Below are 24107 nucleotides of genomic sequence, written 5' to 3'. Positions count from 1 at the left end.
TTGTGCAGAAGACTCCAAATGTAGTCATGAATGTCCTGTAGACATAACTTCAAGTAAATAAAATTGTATACTTCAGACTTCAGAGTTAAAACATGACTTTAATATCTTTATGATGCCAATCATTGTATCATTAGAATGGTTTAGCAGACCAACGGGTACCCGGTACATGTACTTGTACATGTAGGTTAGAGTTAGAACTATGCGTACTATTCTACCAGTTCACATAATTTTTCTTGTTTAGCAGTTATGATGTGTACTTAAATTGTCCTTGTTAATGTTTTAAATGTAATTTTTTATTCTCTTTTTTTAATCTGACTACTGGCAGTACTGGCCTGCGAGCAGTTCTCGTCGAGGACCATTTCTCGCTGGTGCACTGTAACATCATATTTTCGTATATAATTTTATGTGTTGATAAAATGACGTAACAATGCACTGGTGAGAAATGGTACTCGGGGAGAACTGATCGCACGCCAATATTGATTAATTACAGACAAAAATTGAAGGTTGCGCGTGTTATTTTTTATTGAACAACATTGTTTAAAATAATTCTTTATATATGTGATGATCAGACCGGTTTGAATACCAGTGCCAGATAGCTCAGTTGGTAGAGCACCTGACTAGAGATTCAGGGGGCCCAGGTTCAAATCCCGGTTTGGTCCTTCATTATTTCTCCCATCCTGTTACAATATTGGTGTTGTGACCAACCCCTGGAACTAACAGGTTAACTCCTGCCAGGGGTGATCTTCGAGGGTGAAGATCATTTAAGGGGGAAGGAATGTGACGGTCAGACTGGTTTGAATACCGGTGCCAGATACATGTAGCTCAGTTGGTAGAGCACTTGACTAGAGATTCAGAGGGCCAGGTTCGAATCCCAGTTTGTTCCGTCGTTATTTCTCCCATCTTTTACATATACATGTACATCAGATATATGACAGATGATTAAGGGTCATCACATGTTTTGCAAGATGCAATAAGTGTTAAAAACCTTTACTTTACAACACAATACATATAAGTGAATATTTATGTTTCCTGTTATTATTTGGTGTGGTTTTCTTGACAGTGTCGCATAAACAATTTACCCGCTCCTAAAACACAAACTTTCTTTTTGTGGATTCAGCTTACCGCTGATTGGCTGCTGTTGCAGCAGACAAATAAGATATGCACGCACAAAACACAATGAACTTATCAGAGAATGAGTTTATTTCAACTGTTGGAATTTGGGGTTGTTTTTTTTTAAATGTATACTTGTGACAAAACATATATGTGATACATACAGCTGTAGCTTTGTGAAGAAAATTTTGGTTAGACCATATATACCTATCATGCAAGTAAATGATATTTACAAAAAACTTGCAATTTATGGCGCACGAAATATACGCTAGTTTTATAAAGATTGACATACATGTAATGTACCACATTCTGTGAAAAATAATTTATTAAAAATTCTTCATTAAGTTTACTCATACATGTTTTATGCTTATTACACATAGTATTGTTTTTAAAACATGTAATTTATAAGAAAATAAGCAAAAACCCTTGCTAAATTTATTTGCCGAAAAAAAAAAACACAGTAGAATTGATAAGAAATGGTATACCAGAAGCTAATACCAGTACATGTACTTTGACGCTGTTCGGTGGGTAATATTCGTTTGTAATTTACGAATTGAAATATTGACTGTTGCACTACAAGTACGGTAATAAACTCTCTCTCTCTCTCTCAAACTCTCTCTCTCTCAATTTGATAAGTGTTTATACCTATGAAAATTTTTTAATATTATATTATGACTTGATATGCAAATTTTTGATCTTGTACTGCCTAAATGTTATGTCATGTATTGGGATATGTCATACCTATTACACTGCATGGTCAGTGTATTTTTTCCAGAAATACTATGCATATGTTAATTTAAACACAGGTATTACTAGTACATGTTTGTAAACACAGCTAATTATTTTTTTTTTTATTTCAGCTCAAAACAGACTCTTGTTACCACATGGCTTTTACCGGTACCTGTTGATTCTTGTGGGTCAGCTCCTGAGATTAACCTGTCACCTCTATCCACATGCATATTCCTTGTGTTCTACAGACTATTTACCGGTAATTCAAATTAAATCCGATAATGCATAAACAATAATGGAACTTGAAGAAAGCATCATGCCATGTTGTGGATTGTGTTTGATAAGAAATTATGAAAACAAAATTAAGGCTGTTTATAAAGAAATTCATAATTGCTGTGAAAATTTGTTTTTCAATAAAAGTATGCAATTATGTTTCCTTTATTTTTTATTTCATAAAGATATTTAGATGTGTTTACATAATTGAAAAATCCCCCCCCCCCCTCTATTTAATTGTCTGCATTAAGATTACATGTAGGATATGTAAATGTACATTTGACTTTGAAATAACATCTGCTATGATAATTACTTTTGAAATGAACAAGAAACAACCTATTTCTACCTTTCTAAGGTATATATGCATAAAAAAAAGTAGAAAAACATGTCAAATTTGAAAATTTTTCAATGAAATCAACTCGATCTGTCTCCAGCTACCTGGGTGTGTTTGAATTTAATTTTAATTTAAGGCAGATGTCTAACTTGTAGGTTGTAACTTACTGTTTTAGCATGGTTAGAAGGAGACTAGAAATCAGAATAGATTAGATATTCACTAAATATGATTGTTAGCTTACTTTTTTCATGAAAACAAGAAATCACAAGCAGGACAGCTGTCTATTTGTTAATTAAAATGGTACAAATCATACAATAAACAAATAAAGATCAAATTTTAGAATCATTGATGATTGTTTTCATATGTGTGAGAAATTACTCAAGGAAATTGCCACACGTCTCATAAAATTAGGTAAAACATTTCAAACCATGACTTTTTATGAAAATCAAAAGATTGGGGGGTGGGGGGTATACATGTAAGGGTATTTCTAAGTGATGTGAAGCTTTTATCATGATTATATCATGTAGGGGTATGTTGTATTGAATAAGGTTTCTTTTTAAAGGTGGTTGAACAAAAGTTGACCTCTAAAAGGTCAGGTAAAGATGTTTTACTATGGAGAACCCTGTAAATCTGTGTTTACTAAAGGAAATTGGAAATGGTGGGTTCACTTAAATGGCCATATTTTTATTAAACCTCAATGGAATTGGCAATATGTGGTATTCTTTTTCTCAGAATTGCATTAGCTTTCTTAGTCTTTTCATAAAAATGTTAGTGTACTAAGTTAAAGGTACAAGGAACAGTTTCGGATAAAGTACCGTCAATATTTTTGTAAAATTGAGAGTGACTGTACTTGAAGGTTTATCATTGTTGCGTAGATTCATGAAATGAATTTTAATGATTATCAATAGTTAGAGGGATGTCTCTTGTTGGAATTGGTAAGCAATATTAAGGCCCCTGATTTTAAGTACATGAGAAGCAGAAATAAATTGTGAAACTTGCGGCTATGACAGATATGTTGACTTTACAGTGAAATTGAAGGTTACAAACGGGAGGTTATATAACATGAAATGTAGGTGGATGGGATATTATATGCCTATTTAGTATTTACTGGGTATGAGGACAATAGCAAGTTTATTGTCCCCAAAGACAGCAACTATTTAATGAGGCAAAGCCAAGGGAAATAGTTGCTGTGGAGTTGGACAATAAACTTGCTATTGTCCGAATAGTCAGTTAATTGGTATTTCATTATACAGAAGAAAACTTTATTTGTCAGCGATGCACAATTTCTTGATGATAAACAAATTAGAGTTAAATCAAACTTTGTATTTAATGATGCGATCTTATTAGGTCAGAGGTGTTCCGAGTTTAAGGTGATATGGGACACTTCCATGTTGTGACGTATTGTTTATCGAAATAAACAATAAAATAAAGTGTAATTATATAAGTACATGTAGTTTCTTTTCAAAAATGGTCACATAACTCCTTAGCACAGTGGGTTAGAGGGTTACTAGGAACCTGTAAGTCATGAGTTCGAATCCCGCTGGGGTTTTTACAATTTTTACCTTTTCAAATATTTTTAAAAGCTATTTTTTGGTTAAATATTGTAAATATTGATGACTATTCACCATGGGCAGATAGCATGGATACTATTTTAAATTAGATAAAAAGGCATGTTTATGCGGGCGCCTTCTAGTGATCAATTTGTCCGTCTGTCCATCCGAGATGGCTTGACAGGAGCATAGCTTCTCTCCCCTTGGCCCAATCTGGCTCATACCTCATCCACAGGGTTCCTTTGGTTGAAGGATGTGCAGTGACCTTGAACCATGTTTTTAGGTATAAGGTTAAGATCATAGCAGAATTATATATATAAAATCCTTGTCTGGGGCATATCTTTTTTCCCTTTGGTCCAACCTGGCTAATACTCACAGAGTGTCTCTATGGTTAAACGATGTGCAGTGACCTTGCATGAAATTTCTAGGTAAAGGGTGAAGATCATATCGGATCATGCAAAAATCCTTTTTTGAGAGCATATATAATTTCTACTAACCCTTATTTAGCTCAGACTTCACATAAGCAGAGCGTTTGAGTAAAGGGTGAAAGGGTGTGTAGTGACCTTGAACCTATTTTCAGTGAAAAGAAACTGTGAAGGTCATAGCAGAATTATATTTTTACAAATCCTTGTCCGGAGTATATCTTCTCTCCCTTTGCTCCATTCAGCCTCATACTTCACCCACATGATGCCTTTGATCAAAATATATGCAATGACCTCGAATGATATTTGTAGATGAAGAGTCAAGGTCATATCAGATCACACAAAAATCCATATTTTAAGAGCATAGATATACTCTCCTTTTAGCCCCAATTTGGCTAATATTTTACCTTTACAGAGTTTATTGGTTAATGGCGTGCAGTGACCTTGAACCAAGTCTGTCAATGTGAAGGCAGGGCTCGACATTAACGCTTGTCCGGTACCAGTTAAAAAAATATGCGGACAAGTGAATATTGCTGGCCACTTGTCCGACTGGACAAGTGCATTTTTTATAGTAAGAAGTCTCCAACATTTAAAAAAGAAAGAAAGTTTTGTGATAAGTTTATCTGTAGTCTCGTTATAAGTTTATCGATTAGTTATCTTGAATTTCGATCCCGACATCAAATTGCAATGCAATTGAGTTACTCTTGATCGGGATTGAAGTTCACTAATTTCAAACAACTTTCAAGGTGTGGATCTTGGTTCTTACAAAGTACCAAACACATATATTAAAAAAAAGAAAGGAAGAAAAGGTAGCAAAGATAAAGGATTATGGAAAGAAATGTAACTTATTTTAGGTTTCATTCATCATTGATAGACTATGATGACATTCCATGTTTAGTTTAAAAAACAGCTGAGAAATCAATATAACAGTTACATGTATTTTTAAACCTGATGCTAAATTTAAGATGTCTTGTAATTTGCCATGACAAAGCTACAGCTGACAAATCATGTTTAATGTTATAGAGAACAAATACATGTACATAATTATAGGAAAGACACTTTAAGTTTCCATTTAAAAAGTCAGGTTATTAATTATAGCTAGAGTATTAATCAATAAATGATTTTATTTTAGTAATAGAGTACTGTAGTTCTCAAGTTGACAATATTTGATCTTTAATATTGAAAATTTTTCGGACAAGTGAAGTTGAAGTTCGGACAAGTAAATGTTTTGGTCACTTGTCCGAATGGACAAGTAGGAAAAAAAGTTAATGTAGAGCCCTGGAAGGTCATAGCAGATCTTTTTAAAATTAGTTTTAGACAGTAGATTATTTTCCAAATATGCTTAATCTTGGTCAGATTGAACAAAAATGCATGTATGTTAGGAGGAATGAAATCGAATTAAAAGTTCTATGCCAGCTGGAAAAATTTCAAGTTATAGCTCAAGGTCAAAGCAGAATTCTCTGAAATTACATAAGCGGGGCCCTTTGAAATGTTCACCATTTCAATGTTGTCTGGTTCATAGTAATTTTACATAGAAAATATTCACAGAGGTACAGTAAAGTAAACTTTACATCGATAAGTTTCTGACAATTAATGACGCAACGAGCACACGTACGAAAGGTCAACCCTTTGAAAAGCAGTGAAGAAAAAAAGTTGCTCAGAATTATGTTTTAAACAAAATTGATTTTTTACGTAAATTTTAATTTTGCATTCTGGGTTAAGAAAAAAGATGTTAGTTCAAGGTTAAGTAAACTTGTACCTAAAATGAAGTCAAATTTGTTAAGTCGTACTTAAACACATTGGTTTTTTTTTTGTTAAGTCGTTCTTGAAATGATTAAGGGTTTTTGGTTAAGTCGTACTTAAAAACATTCGGATTATGTAAAGTTGTACCAAGAATCATTCGATTTTTTTTTATCTTTTTGTACTTAGGTTTCTTTGTTACTAGATAAAGAACTCTGCTTCTTAGACGTACTTCGAGCGTTGCTTTCGACATTAGCGGAAAACCCACTCGTTGCTTTGCAACGAGCTTTGCTCTAGTTTTTTTTTTTTCCCGCAAATTTTGTGCACGAGATTTCTCGAACATTTTTTGTCTGATTGCTATGAAACTTTCAGGGTATGTAGATGATATTAATATCTCTAGACATTTTTTTCAAATTTTTAAATTTCACTTCCGGTTATGAGTTATTGCCCTTTAATTGAAAATTGGGGGGTCTTTTGTCCAGAGTTGATCTCGGGAACTACAGATGATAGATTCATGAAATTTGGCGAAATTGTCGGTAACATTTTATAGTTTTGCTGGCATGAAAATTTTGGTAATTTCTTTGTTAGTTTTTGAGCTATTTGTCGCCAAAGTTTAAGATTTTTTCGGGGCTGAAATTTTGTTGCTTTTTGTATTATAACCTTTAAACTAAAAATATTTTGTTTATACATATAGAACAAAAGTTGTTTAGAATAACGAGAGCTTTCATTTAAAATTAAGAAAAAAGGGCTGGCCCCTATAATTAGGGGTCAGCAGCTCATACACGTATTTTTCTGATAGCAAAACTCGTTATCATTTTATGAAAAGAAATTAATTCAGTTATTGTTAATATATTAAATAATGTCATTTGGTATCAAATTAAACAAGTTCTGTGCTATATTTTTTTCAAATTTCATAAAACAAATATGTGAGAATCGTACATGAACGAGTTAATATGTCTACATAAACACACAAGCGAACAAATGCCACATTAAGGCCCAGGCATTTACTGCATTACGTTGTGTTGCGTCTTAGATAAATTGTTGTGATTCAATTTCATTTTTTTTTCATCTATATCATTTATGAATTCAATGAACACACATTATTTAAACGTTCTATGTGCAACTATTTGTCGGGGCGCCCCTGTTTGTAACCCCCGCGCGCGCGCTTAATGTAAACAGTAACGAACGGCATTGTAGAAAAGAGAGCCGTAATGCAGAAGAGAAGTTGTGTATTCTTTCGGTGTACACATGCATTTTCAATTTACTGTGAAACATATGAACATGCACAGGGAACAATACTACATATTTGTTTAAGGAGGATATTTTTCTCGTGTGAATCGTTTACGAGGAAATTCTGACAGCCACACTTCTGTCGACGATCAGCCGTTGATAAGCTACGGGTAATAAAGGAGAAAAGATGGACATTAAAGTGTGTGATTTATGTGGATGTTACTGAAGAAGGTGAGGCTTTTTCTCCTTTTAAAGTTTCTTGTTAACTGGTTAAAATTTAGTATATAGTATAGATGTACATGTAAGTATGTGCACACTGTTAGATGTTTTTGTTATGGTGTGGGTGTTTGTTTACTAACGTGTGATTTTTATATGTTTCATGGATGTTTAGACTCGCTCGAGGTTCATGGGGGACTGGAAAGGGTAACTGAATTTATCTATTTAAAAAAATAACAGATTGTGAATTTTCAACTCAAAATTCAAAGCAGGGTCTAATTAGAAACATATCATATATTCTTGTGCAGAAGACTCTAAATGTAGTCATGAATACCCTGTAGACATAACTTCAAGTAAATAAAATTGTATACTTCAGACTTCAGAGTTAAAACATGACTTTAATATCTTTATGATGCCGATCATTGTATCATTAAAGAGGTTTAGCAGACCAAAGGGTACCCGGTACATGTACTTGTACATGTAGGTTACAAGTTAGAACTATGCGTACCATTCTACCAGTTCACATAATTTTTCTTGTTTAGCAGTTATGATGTGTACTTAAATTGTCCTTGTTAATGTTTTAAATGTAATTTTTTATTCTCTTTTTTTAATCTGACTACTGGCAGTACTGGCGTGCGAGCAGTTCTCGCCGAGGACCATTTCTCGCTGGTGCCCTGTTACATCATATTTTCGTATATAATTTTATGTGTTGATAAAATGACGTAACAATGCACTGGTGAGAAATGGTACTCGGCGAGAACTGATTGCACGCCAATATTGATTAATTACAGAAAAAAACTGAAGGTTGCGAGTGTTATTTTTTATTGAACAACATTGTTTAAAATAATTCTTTATATGTGACGATCAGACCGGTTTGAATACCAGTGCTAGATAGCTCAGTTGGTAGAGCACCTGACTAGAGATTCAGGGGGCCCAGGTTCAAATCCCGGTTTGGTCCTTCATTATTTCTCCCATCCTGTTACAATATTGGTGTTGTGACCAACCCCTGGAACTAACAGGTTAACTCGATCCTGCCAGGGATGATCTTCGAGGGTGAAGATCATTTAAGGGGGAGGAATGTGACGGTCAGACTGGTTTGAATACCGGTGCCAGATACATGTAGCTCAGTTGGTAGAGCACTTGACTAGAGATTCAGAGGGCCGGGTTCGAATCCCACTTTGTTCCGTCGTTATTTCTCCCATCTTTTACATATACATGTATATCAGATATATGACAGATGATTAAGAGTCATCACATGTTTTGCAAGATGCAATAAGTGTTAAAAACCTTTACTTTACAACAGAATACATTTAAGTGAATATTTATGTTCCTTGTTATTATTTGGTTTGGTTTTCTTGACAGTGTCGCATAAACAATTTACCCGCTCCTAAAACACAAACTTTCTTTTTGTGGATTCAGCTTACCGCTGATTGGCTGCTGTTGCAGCAGACAAATAAGATATGCACGCACAAAACACAATGAACTTATCAGAGAATGAGTTGAGTTTATTTAACTGTTGGAATTTGGGTATTTTTTTTTTAAATGTATACTTGTGACAAAACATATATGTGGTACATACAGCTGTAGCTTTATGAAGAAAATTTTGGTTAGACCATATATACCTATCATGCAAGTAAATGATATTTACAAAAAACTTGCAATTTATGGCGCACGAAATATACGCTAGTTTTATAAAGATTGACATACATGTAATGTACCACATTCTGTGAAAAATAATCTATTAAAAATTCTTCATTAAGTTTACTCATCCACATGTTTTATGCTTATTACACGACGTAGTATTGTTTTTAAAACATGTAATTTATAAGAAAATAAACAAAAACCCTCGCTAAATTTATTTGCAAAAAAAAAAAAAAAACACAGTAGAATTGATAAAAAATGGTATACCAGAAGCTAATACCAGTACCGGTACATGTACTTTGACGCTGTTCGGTGGGTAATATTCGTTTGTAATTTACGAATTGAAATATTGACTGTTGCACTACAAGTACGGTAATAAACTCTCTCTCTCTCTCTCTCAAACTCTCTCTCTTTCTCAATTTGATAAGTGTTTATACCTATGAAAATTTTTTAATATTATATTATGACTTGATATGCAAATTTTTGATCTTGTACTGCCTAAATGTTATGTCATGTATTGGGATATGTCATACTTATTACACTGCATGGTCAGTGTATTTTTTACAGAAATACTATGCATATGTTAATGTAAACACAGCTATTACTAGTACATGTATGTAAACACAGCTAATTATTTTTTTTATTTATTTCAGCTCAAAACGGACTCTTGTTACCACATGGCTTTTACCGGTACCTGTTGATTCTTGTGGGTCAGCTCCTGAGATTAACCTGTCACCTCTATCCACATGCATATTCCTTGTGTTCTACAGACTATTTACCGGTAATTCAAATTAAATCCGATAATGCATGAACAATAATGGAACTTGAAGAAAGCATCATGCCATGTTGTGGTTTGTGTTTGATAAGAAATTATGAAAACAAAATTAAGGCTGTTTAAAGAAATTCATAATTGCTGTGAAAATTTGTTTTTCAATAAAAGTATACAATTATGTTTCCTTTATTTTTTATTTCATAAAGATATTTAGATGTGTTTACATAATTGAAACCCCCCCCCCCCCCCCCCTATTTAATTGTCTGCATTAAGATTACATGTAGGATATGTAAATGTACATTTGACTTTGAAATAACATCTGCTATGATAATTACTTTTGAAATGAACAAGAAACAACCTATTTCTACCTTTCTAAGGTATATATGCATAAAAAAGTAGAAAAACATGTCAAATTTGAACATTTTTCATTGAAATCAACTCTGTCTCCAGCTACCTGGGTGTGTTTGAATTTAATTCTAATTTAAGGCTGATGTCTAACTTGTAGGTTGTAACTTACTGTTTTAGCATGGTTAGAAGGAGACTAGAAATCAGAATAGATTAGATATTCACTAAATATGATTGTTAGCTTACTTTTTTCATGAAAACAAGAAATCACAAGCAGGACAGCTGTCTATTTGTTAATTAAAATGGTACAAATCATACAATAAACAAATAAAGATCAAATTTTAGAATCATTGATGATTGTTTTCAAATATGTGTGAGAAATGACTCAAGGAAATTGCCACACGTTTCATAAAATTAGGTAAAACATTTCAAACCATGACTTTTTATGAAAATCAAAAGATTGGGGGGTGGGGGGTATACATGTAAGGGTATTTCTAAGTGATGTGAAGCTTTTATCATGATTATATCATGTAGGCATATGTTGTATTGATTAAGGTTTCTTTTTAAAGGTGGGTTAACAAAAGTTGACCTCTAAAAGGTCAGGTAAAGATGTTTTACTATGGAGAACCCTGTAAAATGGTGGGTTCACTTAAATGGCCATATTTTCATTAAACCTCAATGGAATTGGCAATATGTGGTATTCTTTTTCTCAGAATTGCATTAGCTTTCTTATTCTAAGACAAACCGTCTTTTCATTAAAATGTTAGTGTACTAAGTTAAAGGTACAAGGAACAGTTTCGGATAAAGTACCGTCAAAATTTTTGTAAAATTGAGAGTGACTGTACTTGAAGGTTTATCATTGTTGCGTAGATTCATGAAATGAATTTTAATGATTATCAATAGTTAGAGGGATGTCTCTTGTTGGAATTGGTAAGCAATATTAAGGCCCCTAATTTTAAGTACATGAGAAGCAGAAATAAATTGTTAAACTTGCGGCTATGACAGATATGTTGACTTTACAGTGAAATTGAAGGTTACAAACGGGAGGTTATATAACATGAAATGTAGGTGGATGGGATATTATATGCCTATTTAGTATTTACTGGGTATGAGGACAATAGCAAGTTTATTGTCCCCCAAGACAGCAAATATTTAATGAGGCAAAGCCAAGGGAAATAGTTGCTGTGGAATGGGACAATAAACTTGCTATTGTCCGAATAGTCAGTGAATTGGTATTTCATTATACAGAAGAAAACTTTATTTGTCAGCGATGCAGAATTTCTTGATGATAAACAAATTAGAGTTAAATCAAACTTTGTATTTAATGCGGCGATCTGATTAGGTCAGAGGTGTTCCGAGTTTAAGGTGATATGGGACACTTCCATGTTGTGACGTATTGTTTATCGAAATAAACAATAAAATAAAGTGTAATTATATAAGTACATGTAGTTTCTTTTCAAAAATGGTCACCTAACTCCTTAGCACAGTGGGTTAGAGGGTTTACTAGGAACCTGTAAGTCATGAGTTTGAATCCCGCTGGGGTTTTTACAATTTTTACCTTTTCAAATATTTTTAAAAGCTATTTTTTGGTTAAATATTGTAAAATTTGAAAATTCTAAACCGGTGAAAAGTTTTCAATTATATAGTACTTTAATCCACATTAATATCGACAGATGTCCCATACCACCTTAAAAAGGAGGGAAATCAAATTCTGCTGATGAATGGTTTTGATGACTATTCACCATGGGCAGATAGCATGGATACTATTTTGAATTAGATAAAAAGGCATGTTTATGCGGGCGCCTTCTAGTGATCAATTTGTCCGTCTGTCCATCCGAGATGGCTTGACAGGAGCATAGCTTCTCTCCCCTTGGCCCAATCTGGCTCATACCTCATCCACAGGGTTGCTTTGGTTGAAGGATGTGCAGTGACCTTGAACCATGTTTTTAGGTATAAGGTTAAGGTCATAGCAGAATTATATATATAAAATCCTTGTCTGGGGCATATCTTTTTTCCCTTTGGTCCAATCTGGCTAATACTCGCAGAGTGTCTCTATGGTTAAACGATGTGCAGTGACCTTGCATGAAATTTCTAGGTAACGGGTGAAGATCATATCGGATCGTGCAAAAATCCTTTTTTGAGAGCATATATAATTTCTACTAACCCCTATTTGGCTCAGACTTCACATAAGCAGAGCTTTTGAGTAAAGGGTGAAAGGGTGTGTAGTGACCTTGAACCTATTTTCAGTGAAAAGAAACTGTGAAGGTCATACCAGAATTATATTTTTAAAAATCCTTGTCCGGAGTATATCTTCTCTCCCTTTGCTCCATTCAGCCTCATACTTCACCCACATGATGCCTTTGTTCAAAATATATGCAATGACCTCGAATGATATTTGTAGATGAAGAGTCAAGGTCATATCAGATCACACAAAAATCCATATTTTAAGAGCATAGATATACTCTCCTTTTAGCCCCTATTTGGCTAATATTTTACCTTTACAGAGTTTATTGGTTAATGGCGTGCAGTGACCTTGAACCAAGTCTGTCAATGTGAAGGTCATAGCAGATCTTTTTAAAATTAGTTTTAGATAGTAGATTATTTTTCAAATATTCTTAATCTTGGTCAGATTGAACAAAAATGCATGTATGTTAGGGGGAATGAAATTGAATTAAAAGTTCTATGCCAGCTGGAAAAATTTCAAGTTATAGGTCAAGGTCAAAGCAGAATTCTCTGAAATAACATAAGTGGGGCCCTTTGAAATGTTCACCATTTCAATGTTGTCTGGTTCATAGTAATTTTACATAGAAAATATTCACAGAAGTACAGTAAAGTAAACTTTACATCGATAAGTTTCTGACAATTAATGACGCAACGAGCACACAGTATGAAAGGTCAACCTTTTGAAAAGCAGTGAAGAGGAAAAATTGCTCAGAATTATGTTTTAAACAAAATTGATTTTTTACATAAATTTTAATTTTGCATTCTGGGTTAAGAAAAAAGATGTTAGTTCAAGGTAAAGTAAACTTGTACTTAAAATGAAGTCAAATTTGTTAAGTCGTACTTAAACACATTGTTTTTTTTGTTAAGTCGTTCTTGAAATAGTTAAGGGTTTTTGGTTAAGTCGTACTTAAAAACATTCGGATCATGTTAAGTTGTACCAAGAATCATTCGATTTTTTTTATCTTTTTGTACTTACGTTTCTTTGTTACTAGATTAAGAACTCTGCTTCTTAGACGTACTTCTAGCGTTGCTTTCGACATTAGCGGAAAACCCACTCGTTGCTTTGCAACGAGCTTTGCTCTAGTTCTTATTATTATTCTTTTTTTTTCTTACCGATTTTGTGCAGACGATTTCTCGGAGATGGCTGGGTCGATTTCGCTCAAATTTTCAATATAAACGTGTTTTTATCTAAACCTGATATATAATTTTTATTTTTTTGAAAATACACTTCCGGTCGGAAGTTATCGTCCGTTAACGATTTTAAAAAGTCAATTTTGTCTGTCGGGTTTCTCAAAAACGAGCAAAGATATAGAGCTGAAATTTTCAGAGATGATAGATCTACCGTTTTTCTAATGTACCTCGGTCAAGAGAATGTCCGCCGTCACTTCCGGTCGTCACCGGAAGGAAATTTGAAAAATTGAATTTTTCGACTTTTTTATTTTTTAATATTTTTCTTTGAAATTTTTACACCTTATAGTGACCCTTTTACTGATTAGGAATATGTAATTAGTTTTAAAATCGATCAAGGCATTCTCGAGAATTTAAGCGTCAAAGTTCTGAAGCGGAGTCCGAGTAGCTCAGTCGTTATAGTCGTGGACATGGCCCAGGCGACCCGGGTTCAAGCCTCGAGTGCCGCAATTTTTTTTTTTTTCGCTTAGATCTACGATTTTATCTTTGAATTGATAAGTTTAATCTTATCTATTCAAAAATTGGACGGAAGACCCACTCGTTGCTCGCAACGAGATCGAATCTAGTTATTATTATTTTTTTTCTTACCGATTTTGTGCACGCGATTTCTCGGAAACGGCTCAACCGATTTACGTCAAATTTTCAGTTCTGATAGGTATTGGTCTGAACCTTGTTGGAAAATTTTTTTGTTGATGACGTCACTTCCTGTCTTGAGATATCGTGGATTTATCAGTTTTTATATGGGTATTTTGTGTGGAGAACTCCTCTTTTACTATTAAAGATATGATGTTGAACTTTTCAGGGCTGATAGACGAAAGACTGAAATAGTGTCTAATGGTCATTTATCATCTTTATCTCAAAGAGCGCCGAAGCTCGCCCGAGCTTGAAAATTAAGATAAAAAAAGCGTCATGATTTTTCTTTGTTTTCTTTAAATATCTCTTTTCTTGAAAGCATTTTGTTAAAACATGTATAACAAAAAAACTTAATTAAATCAAGAGCTTTCATTTCAGATCATGAAAAAGGGGCTGGCCCTTCAAATTAGGGGCTGGGGGGGCTCTAAAGTCTTTTAATGATAACTTTTTACCGTGAAATATTTTGTGATGCGTTATAGAAGCAATTATGTTTATTCTTAGGTTATTAACCTAATCATGGCAATCATTTACTCCTATGTTACGTAATTAGGGATTTTAAGGGGCCAGAAGTCCAAAACTTTGATGTTCAATATCTCAAAATAAAGAAACATTTGGATAAGCAATATTGAACAGAAGATGCTCAAAATATTGAGCTTAACAATCTGAAACCATAATTTCCTTGTTATGCGGTCCCTAAAAGGAGTTACAGGGTCGGCCCCTAAAACGACCCTCTCCAGATATCTCGAGAACGGTACAAAATTTGTAAACACTTTTTGAACAAAATGTGTTTGAATTGACAAGAGCTTTCATTTGAAATCATAAAAAAGGGGCTGGCCCTTCAAATTAGGGGCTGAGGGGGCTCTAAAGTCTTTTAATGATAACCTTTTACCGTGAAATATTTTTTCATGCGTTATAGAAGCAATTATGTTCATTCTAAGGTTATTTACCTATACATGGCAATCATTTACTCCTATGTTACGTAATTAGGGATTTTAAGGGGCCAGAAGTCCAAAACTTTAATGCTTAATATCTCAAAATGAAGAAACATTTGGATAAGCAATATTGAACAAAAGATGCTCAAAATATTGAGCTTAACAATAATCAACTATAATTTCTTTGTTATGCGGTCCCTAAAAGGAGTTACAGGGTTGGCCCCTAACACGACCCTCTCAAAATATCTCAAGAACGTACAAAATTTGTAATTACTTGTTGAACAAAAAGTGTTTGAATTGACAAGAGCTTTCATTTGAAATCATGAAAAAGGTGCTGGTCCTTCTAATAAGGGGCTGAGGGGGCTCTAAAGTATTTTAATGATAACGTTTTACTGTTAAATATTTTGTGATACGATATAGAAGCAATTATGTTCATTCTAATGTAATGTACCTGTACATGGCAATCATTTACTCTTATGTTACGTAATTAGGGATTTTAAGGGGCCAGAAGTCTAAGGCTTTGATGCTCAATATCTCAAAATGGAGGAAAACTTTGGAAAGCAATATTTAACAAAAGATACTAAAAATATTGAGCTTAACAATGTACAACCATATATTGTTTTTATCTGGACCCTAAAAGGAGTATAAGGACCGGATATCAAAACGATTTTTTCCAGATATCTCAAAAACGGTAACCAATTTCTAAATACTTATTAGTGGTACACAAAAATACCTTTTGATTAAAATTAATGAATAGGAGCTGATCCCTCAAATAAGGGACACCAGAGGGATAGATAGTCTTTCACCCATTACTCATAGATCCCGCCTCCTTTTCCGGATACGTTTCGCTGATGAAGGTCAAGAGTAAGGTCATTCCATATTCTAAAAATCGGACGGAAGACCTCTTCGTTGCTCGCAACGAGATCGGGTCTAGTTATTATTTTTTTCCACGAATTTTGTGCACGCGATTTCTCGAAAACTATTCGGCCGATTTCGACCATTTTTTCACAGATGATTGCCAGTGGACATAATTCTAGAAGTTTTTTGAAATTTTGAAATTGTCACTTCCGGTTCCGATTTACGGCCGATTTTGCAAATTTTTACGACCAATTTTGTGCAGACATAAACTCAAAGACTATCAGAGATATGAATATGAAATTTTCAGGATACGTAGACCATAGATTGAAGTTGTGCACAATGCAGTTTTTTTACGCCAGTGGCGCAACGGTTAGGAGCTCGCCTGGGCTCGAAAAATGGATACGGATTTTGAATCAAAATTTTCATACCTTTTTATCTGTATCTTTTTATCAGTTGATATTTTCTTAAGACATATATAATAAAAGTGGTAGAGAAATTAAAGTTCTTTCCAACAAAACCAAGAAATAGGGGCTGGCCCCTTAAATTAGGGGCCAAGACACTCTTAAACTCTATTACAAATAACTTAAATACGATAAAGATTTTGTACTGCATTATAGAAGCAAAGTTGTTGATCGTAACAATATCTATCAGGTAAAATCATTGCCACGCCCATTTATTACGTAATTAGGGATTTTGAGGGGCCAAAGTACCTAAACTTTGACGCAATATATCTAGAAAAGGAGACATATTTTGTTAAGCATTATAGAAGACAAAATATCTGTATTGATGATTCTAATCGATTCCATTAATCAAAACACCAATGTCTGTCCCCGTTAAGGATCTAGAGGGCTGGCCCCTAAAATATTCAATCAGTTGTATCTCAAAAATGATCAACAATTTTAGATGGGTGTAAGAACAAAAAATGTTAGCATTCTTAAGACCTTTTCAAAGACATCATGAAAAAGGGGCTGGCCCCTTAAATTAGGGGTCAAGCTACTCGTTAACTCTGTTACAAATAACTTAAAAACAACAAGATTTTGTAATGCATTATAAAAGCAAAGTTGTTGATCGTAACAAAATCAGTTTGTTAAACTCATTGCCACACCCTTTGACGACATAATTAGGAATTTTAGGGAACTAAAATCTTAAATATTTAATGTGCTGTATGTGAAAAATCAAAACACTTTGTTAACCATTTTAAAGGATATTGACAATCGTATACATTATCTAAACAGGAGGGGTTGAGAGAAAATTCTGAAATTTCATTGATATTTTAATCGTATCGTTTAAAATTGAACGGAAGACCTACTCGTTACTCGTAACGAGATCGTATCTAGTTACTATTATTATTATTATTATATATATACGAAAAATATTATGTTTATTCTCATTTCAACTCAAAATAACCAGACCCCTTTATAAATAAAGATACCCACTTTTTGTTCACAAAATAAAGTACAGTATTTCACACTCAAAGTCCGTAAATCTATAAATTACTCGTAACGAGATCGTGTCTAGTTATTATTATTTTTTTTCTCCAAATTTTGTGCAACGAAATCAAGAAAAGGGGCTGGCCCCTTCAATTAGGGGCCAACACACTCGTAAACTTTATTAGAAATAACTTAAAAATGATAAAGATTTTGTAATGCATTTTAGAAGCAAAGTTGTTGATCGTTACAATATCTATCAGAAAAAATCATTGCCACGCCCATTTATGACGTAATTAGGGTTTTTTAGGGGCCAGGGTACTTAAACTTTGTCACGATATATCTAGAGAAGGAGACATATTTTCTTAAGTATTGTAGAAGAGAAAATGTCTGTCTTAATAATAATAATCACTTCCACTAATCAAAACACCAATCTCTGTCCCTATTAAGGATCTATAGGGCTGGCCCCTAAAATATTCAGTCATTTGTATCTCAAGAATGAAAAACAATTTTAGATAGGTGTTAGAACAAAAAATGTTATTATTCGTGAGACCTTGCGAATGAACTCAAGAAAAAGGGGCTGGCCCCTTGAATTAGGGGCCAAGAAACTCGTAAACTCTATCACAGATAACGAAAAAACGATAAAGATTCTGTAATGCATTATAGAAGCAAAGTTGTTGATCGTTACAATATCTATCAGAAAAAATCATTGCCACGTCCATTAATTACGTAATTAGGGATTTTTAGGGGCCAAAGTGCTAAAGCTTTGACGCATTATATCTAGAGAAGAAGACATATTTTGTTAAGCATTGTAGAAGAGAAAATATCTGTATTGATGATTCTAATCGATTCCATTAATCAAAACACCAATGTCTGTCCCCATTAAGGATCTAGAGGGCTGGCCCCTAAAATATTCTATCATTTGTAATTATAAAATGAACAACAATTCTAGATAAGTGTAAAAACAAAAAATGTTATAATTCGTTAGACCTTTCGAATGAACTCAAGAAAAAGGGACTGGCCCCTTTATTTAGGGGCCAAGACTGTCGTAAACTCTATTACAGATAACTTAAAAACGATACAGATTTTGTAATGCATTGTAGGAACAAAGTTATTGATCGTAACAATATCAGTTTGTAGAACTCATTTCCAAACCCATTGATGACGTAATTATGGATTTTAGGGGACAAAAATCTTACATCTTTAATGTTCTGTATAAGAAAAAGCAAAACTTTTTGTTAAGCATTTTAAAGGATAATGACAATCGTTTACATTTTCTGAAAGGGAGTGGTTGAGGGGAATTCTGAAATTTCATTGATATTTTAATGCTATCGTTTAAAAATTGAACGGAAGACCTACTCGTTACTCGTAACGAGATCGTATCTAGTTACTATTATTATTATTATTATATATATACGAAAAATATTATGTTTATTCTCATTTCAACTCAAAATAACCAGACCCCTTTATAAATAAAGATACCCACTTTTTGTTCACAAAATAAAGTACAGTATTTCACACTCAAAGTCCGTAAATCTATAAATTACATAGTATATCTAATTAAACAGGCGCCTGATGTTATAATAATTCTTTTTACTATAGGCTACCATAATGTTTAAGTACATAATTTATTTTATTATAAAAAATAAAAAAAAGTTAAACGTCAAGTGGCTCATCGTCTCAAGCCAAGGTTTTTTTTGTCCATTCTATTCCCTGTGGAAATAGAATGGACACAAAACCCGTGGCTTGAGACGATGCAAGTGGCTGTGCTAAATAAGTTGTGAAACTCTTTATACTGAAAATTTAGAATTTTTTTCTTCAGATTTTTCGTCAAGCTTTTCAAGAATTGGAGCCTCGGCCTTCAGGGAACAACACCTTACCTGATCACTCCATTGACCTAATTGAACCAGGGGATCCCAATGATGAGCATCCCATTGAACCCACTGCATCAACAAATGCAATACCAGAGACCCAATCAAAAAAATGCCAGGCCACACTTCAAGTTCCACAGAGGACAAGGCGGATCCAAGTGTCATTGGATAAGAAAAACATGGTGTCCACAAGTACTCAGTGCTCAAGCCTGACTGACAACATTCCACTTAGAGTAGCTGCTGGTCTGACCCCTGTCCTTCAGCAGCATGCAGTTGAGAATGTGGAGGACAATGATGATGATAGTGACATTGAGGGTGGTGACATTGAGGGTAGTGATGAGGACCCTGACTTTGACCTAGATAGTGAATATCCAGAGAGTGATAGCAGTGATGAAGAGGATGAAGAATTCCAGCTGAGCACTGATATAACACCGGAAGAAGAGAGACAGTTTTTAGTGTCTGAGGTAAAGTTAGCCAAACTTTTGCAAAACTGTAGAGTTTGCGGTAGTACATGTCACACAGTAGTGAATGGTGTTTGTGGAACCATGATTTCAACATCCTCTGTGTGCCCTAATGGACACTCCAGTACTTGGGAAAGCCAAAGATGCCATCATGGAATGCCATGGGCAAATTTGTTGGTTGCCGGTGCTATTGTGTTTAGTGGAGCGAATGCCTCAAAAAGCCTCAGACTCTTTCGACATCTGAACCTGCAGATGATGTCCATGTCCACATTCAGCAGACTGCAGGCATCTTATGTTGTACCTGCCTCCATTTTCACATGGGACTTCCATCAACAGACCCTTCTTGCGGAGTACCAGGGAAGATCTTTGACCCTTGGTGGAGACGAACGGTGTGATTCTCCTGGATTCTCAGCGAAATTTGGCTCCTACACGTTGATGGAATTGAGCAGTGGAAAAATTCTGGATTTTCAGTTAGCGCAGGTAATTAAAATGACTATAATTTTGATCATCTTATATAGATATAGAATTTCACACCATAATTAGAATATGTCTTCTCTGATACATACACTTAATATATTTACATTGTATATGCATCATAGAAATGTATTAAATTTAAGTTTATATATCTTAAATTAATTAGTGCACGTTTATTTATGATTTTGTACTTAATAGAGTAATGAAGTACCAGGGTCAACACACATGGAGTTGGAGGGGTTAAAGAGAGGGCTGAAACACCTAGAAGACGCAGGTCTACATATTGAAAATCTTGTCACTGATCGACATGGTATGATGAAGAAATACATGCGAGAGGATCACCAAGACAAGAACCACTTCTTCGATGTGTATCATGTGGCTAAAGGTAAATTTTGATGATATTCATTAATTTGGAGTTTTAACATATACGAGTATTAAGTAATTATTTTAACAGACATAGCTCATGTGCATATTATGAATTGTAGTAAAATGAAAAGAATAGTTTTTAAACACAAATGAATATGCAATAGGTACCCTGAGAGTGTCATAATGTTATTTAAAGAAACTAATAATTTTATTTAGGCATTTCTAAGAAACTGGAGACAGCATCAAAGAAGAGAGATTGCGGCAACATTAGGCCCTGGATCAAGTCCTCAGTGAACCACTGTTACTGGGTAGCTGCATCCTGTGGTGGGGACAGTGAACTAAAGGTGCAAAAATGGTCCTCCCTTGTCCAGCATGTTTCAAATCAGCATGAACATTGTGAACATGAACTGCTCAATGAGGAGAGGTTGTGGCTGAAAGAGGGTATGTTTTTTTGGTAAATAAATAAGAGTCTTACAATTTGAACTTACATATACTGACTATTTTTAATAAAAATAACAACCCTAAAAGGCAATTGCATGACATCTTACATCTGAATATATAAATTAACAGGATCAAGAGCTCACAAACTCTTCAGGGAAGTTGTGGAGAGCAGATACTTGACAAGAGATGTAGGCAAGCTGTCTCCCCTCCATCAGACATATGGGTTAGAAATGTATCATAGCGTCGTGAATTCCTTTGCACCAAAAAGCACCCACTTTTTCTACCCAGCTATGATGGCAAGGTATGTTTCAATGATCATCAGTTCAAAAATCATCTGAGAATATTTTTCGTAAAAAAAATATTTAATTTAAATATTCTCACTTGTGAATTAGAGAGTTACTGTACAAGTTTACCAAATTTTTTTTCCATTTATTTACAGACTATGTGTCTCTGCACTCCATTTTAATGAAAATGGACAACGTCACCAGGCCACAACCAAAGATGGGGTAGCACGTTGGCAGATCAGCTATCCAAAGGGGGAAAAAGGGACCCAAGCTGTTGTAAAGCCCAACAAAACAGCAGTTACATTTGGTATGTTCTTATTTGCCTGTCGTATTGACTTATAAATTCTTTACTTATAATGTTGTATGTGTCAGTTTAAAACAGAACAAACACAATTTTTTTAATTAATTTGTTATTCCGCTCAACACATATTTATAACGCACTACATCACAGTTTGATAATTTACAAATTTCATTGTTGATGTGATTAAAACTACATGATCAATTTTTTTTTTCACAGACTATGTAGATATCCTCCGGATAAATCTATGCGAGCGGCGAAGACAGCATCCCTCATACACTCAGTCCAATGATGACGCTCACGTGTCCCTTGGATATTGCCCACCAGCACTGACGTTAGGATTTGAGGGCTTTGTAAAAGAAGATCTGATAGCTACGCGTCGTTCCAGGTTCAGTCATTGAGTGTTCTAAATAGGGCGTGGATACTTGAAACCGGTATACTGCTCCGACGGGAAGATGTCCCTTATCTTGGAAACTACACATGCTGGAAGGATTTTTCGATTCCCCTTGCCTAGTCGCTGCCAAACCCATAAGACAAACCTCCTGTATGCAACATATCTGTAGACTCTGATAGTAGAATTTTATTGTTATTGGTATATGTATTTTTTGGTTGTTAAAATGTATATACTTAATTTATTTTAATAACTGCAATAAACAAACAGATTTTTCTGTTGACTGAATATACATTATTTTGAATAAAGTTTGGTTTCAATGAAATGCACAATTATATTTCTCTCTTTCGTAAGCATGATCAGGTGTGAGAATACTTACTCATTAATTGGTTCATTGTCATCAATGGGCCCATCAGACTGGATATAGTCATAAAGGCTGACCTCTAAAACTCGAATGTTCAAGCAGTTGTCTATAAATGTCTGGTGCTGAGTGATGCACTCTATACCGAAGTAGTCTCTGATGTGGTCAATGACTGGTATATCTGAGCAACAAATGCACTCTGCTTCAGTGGGCATCACCTCGCATGATCCACACTCGCACCTGTGTAAAGTTGTAAACATATATACATTTATTTGAATATCTCTATTATTAAATGTGTTATTCTTAAGGCAAATATAATTTATTAAGGCCAGGTAAGCTTCTTTTTTTTTTTAGCGAGAAAGACTTCGTAACTTCCTACGGCGCCATTACCAGCTGATTACCAGATTACAGAGCCCGCAAGTACTTCTATAAAACTGTATCAGTATGTGTAATGAAAGTTATAACTATTTAAATTTATGCTGGAATAACGGATAATGAGTTCTTGTTGTAAGTTTTAAAGCAATATGAGCTGTATTTTTTAGAATTTCATTTTGCTGTAAAAACCTGCTAGTATGCAAAGTCTTCATGTAACTTAAACTTTTATGATAAATAAGGTTGAAAAAAATCATTAATTTTTGTCAGAGGAAAGATATATCTTCTAAGGAACATATAGCAAACCAATTTTTGTACAGGACGACAATAATTCAATTTCGCTCCAATTAAGGCTTCTTAACGGCCCTTTTCACAAAATTTTGGCGAAAAGAAAGTTTAAAACCATGATATTTTTGTCATTTTAGTAGAAAATAACATTTTCGTTAAAGAAAATTTCATCATGAAAATTGCAGCTCATATTGCTTTAAAATAATAATAAGCACCAATAACGAAGATTAACTTACCAAATCGTTCCGTTCCGTCGATGACCTGGGTTGTCCTCGGTGTCAGACTCGCTTTCTTCGCTACTTTGCGGAGAATTTTCTTGATTTACACACTCTGCTGGAGGTTCGAACATGTAAGGTCGTATGTCCATTACCAACGGAATATCCTCCAAGTCATAATTGCTGTCATCCATTTTTGGGATTTGTTTTATTTCTGTCAAAGTTATCTCGATCTATGTAAACACTACGATGAGCTTTTCAAGAATTGACACTTATGACGTCACACAGTACCACGTGACCCCTATCTCATTAGCGGAAATTTTAACTGCGAGAGCTCCAATTTAGGACCCTTTTAACAGACAATTGCGGCCGTTTGTGATGCTTATTTTATGCTATATCAATATTTATGTGTTACTAGAAGGTATTTTTGTTTGATTCTCAACTTTTTTGAAAACGTGATAAAAATCCTTTAAAATGATTCATATATTGTAATAAAAGAAATTTTCATCATTTTGCCAGATCGGTAATAAAACATATTCGATTGAATGGGCGGAGCCATTGTTTCACCTAACCCAGGTCAATTCCCAAACAGTTTCACAAATCCTTAGTTTGGTTTTCTTTGCAAGAAACGTAGAATCAGAGCGCCCCATTATCATCATTAG

General features: G+C 34.2%; 3 protein-coding genes across 3 annotated transcripts; 2 read left to right on the top strand and 1 right to left on the bottom strand.

Moving 5' to 3' along the window:
- Nucleotides 1-19446: 19446 nt before the first annotated feature.
- Nucleotides 19447-20369, top strand: LOC128169386 (uncharacterized; the record flags this gene model as incomplete). Its single annotated transcript, XM_052835537.1, has 1 exon — nt 19447-20369. A coding segment is annotated over exon 1 (696 nt), but the record flags the coding sequence as incomplete, so codon positions are not given.
- A 21-nt stretch (nt 20370-20390) lies between these two features.
- Nucleotides 20391-21574, top strand: LOC128169385 (uncharacterized). Its single transcript, XM_052835536.1, has 4 exons — nt 20391-20435; nt 20628-20814; nt 21012-21236; nt 21366-21574. The coding sequence occupies exons 1-4, from the start codon at nt 20391-20393 to the stop codon at nt 21572-21574; spliced, it is 666 nt and encodes a 221-aa protein (XP_052691496.1).
- Nucleotides 21575-21941: 367 nt separating this feature from the next.
- LOC128169389 (P2X purinoceptor 7-like) lies at nt 21942-23897 on the bottom strand. The gene is made up of 3 exons (XM_052835541.1): nt 23467-23897; nt 22589-22810; nt 21942-22384 (listed from the first exon to the last, which is right to left on the bottom strand). The coding sequence occupies exons 1-3, from the start codon at nt 23637-23639 to the stop codon at nt 22225-22227; spliced, it is 555 nt and encodes a 184-aa protein (XP_052691501.1). The 5' UTR covers nt 23640-23897; the 3' UTR covers nt 21942-22224.
- Between the last annotated feature and the right edge of the window lie 210 nt (nt 23898-24107).

Source organism: Crassostrea angulata, unplaced genomic scaffold (genome assembly GCF_025612915.1).
Source record: "Crassostrea angulata isolate pt1a10 unplaced genomic scaffold, ASM2561291v2 HiC_scaffold_124, whole genome shotgun sequence".
In the NCBI taxonomy this organism is placed as follows: Eukaryota; Metazoa; Mollusca; class Bivalvia; order Ostreida; family Ostreidae; genus Magallana; species Magallana angulata.
This window is presented reverse-complemented; position numbering and strand designations above follow the sequence as displayed.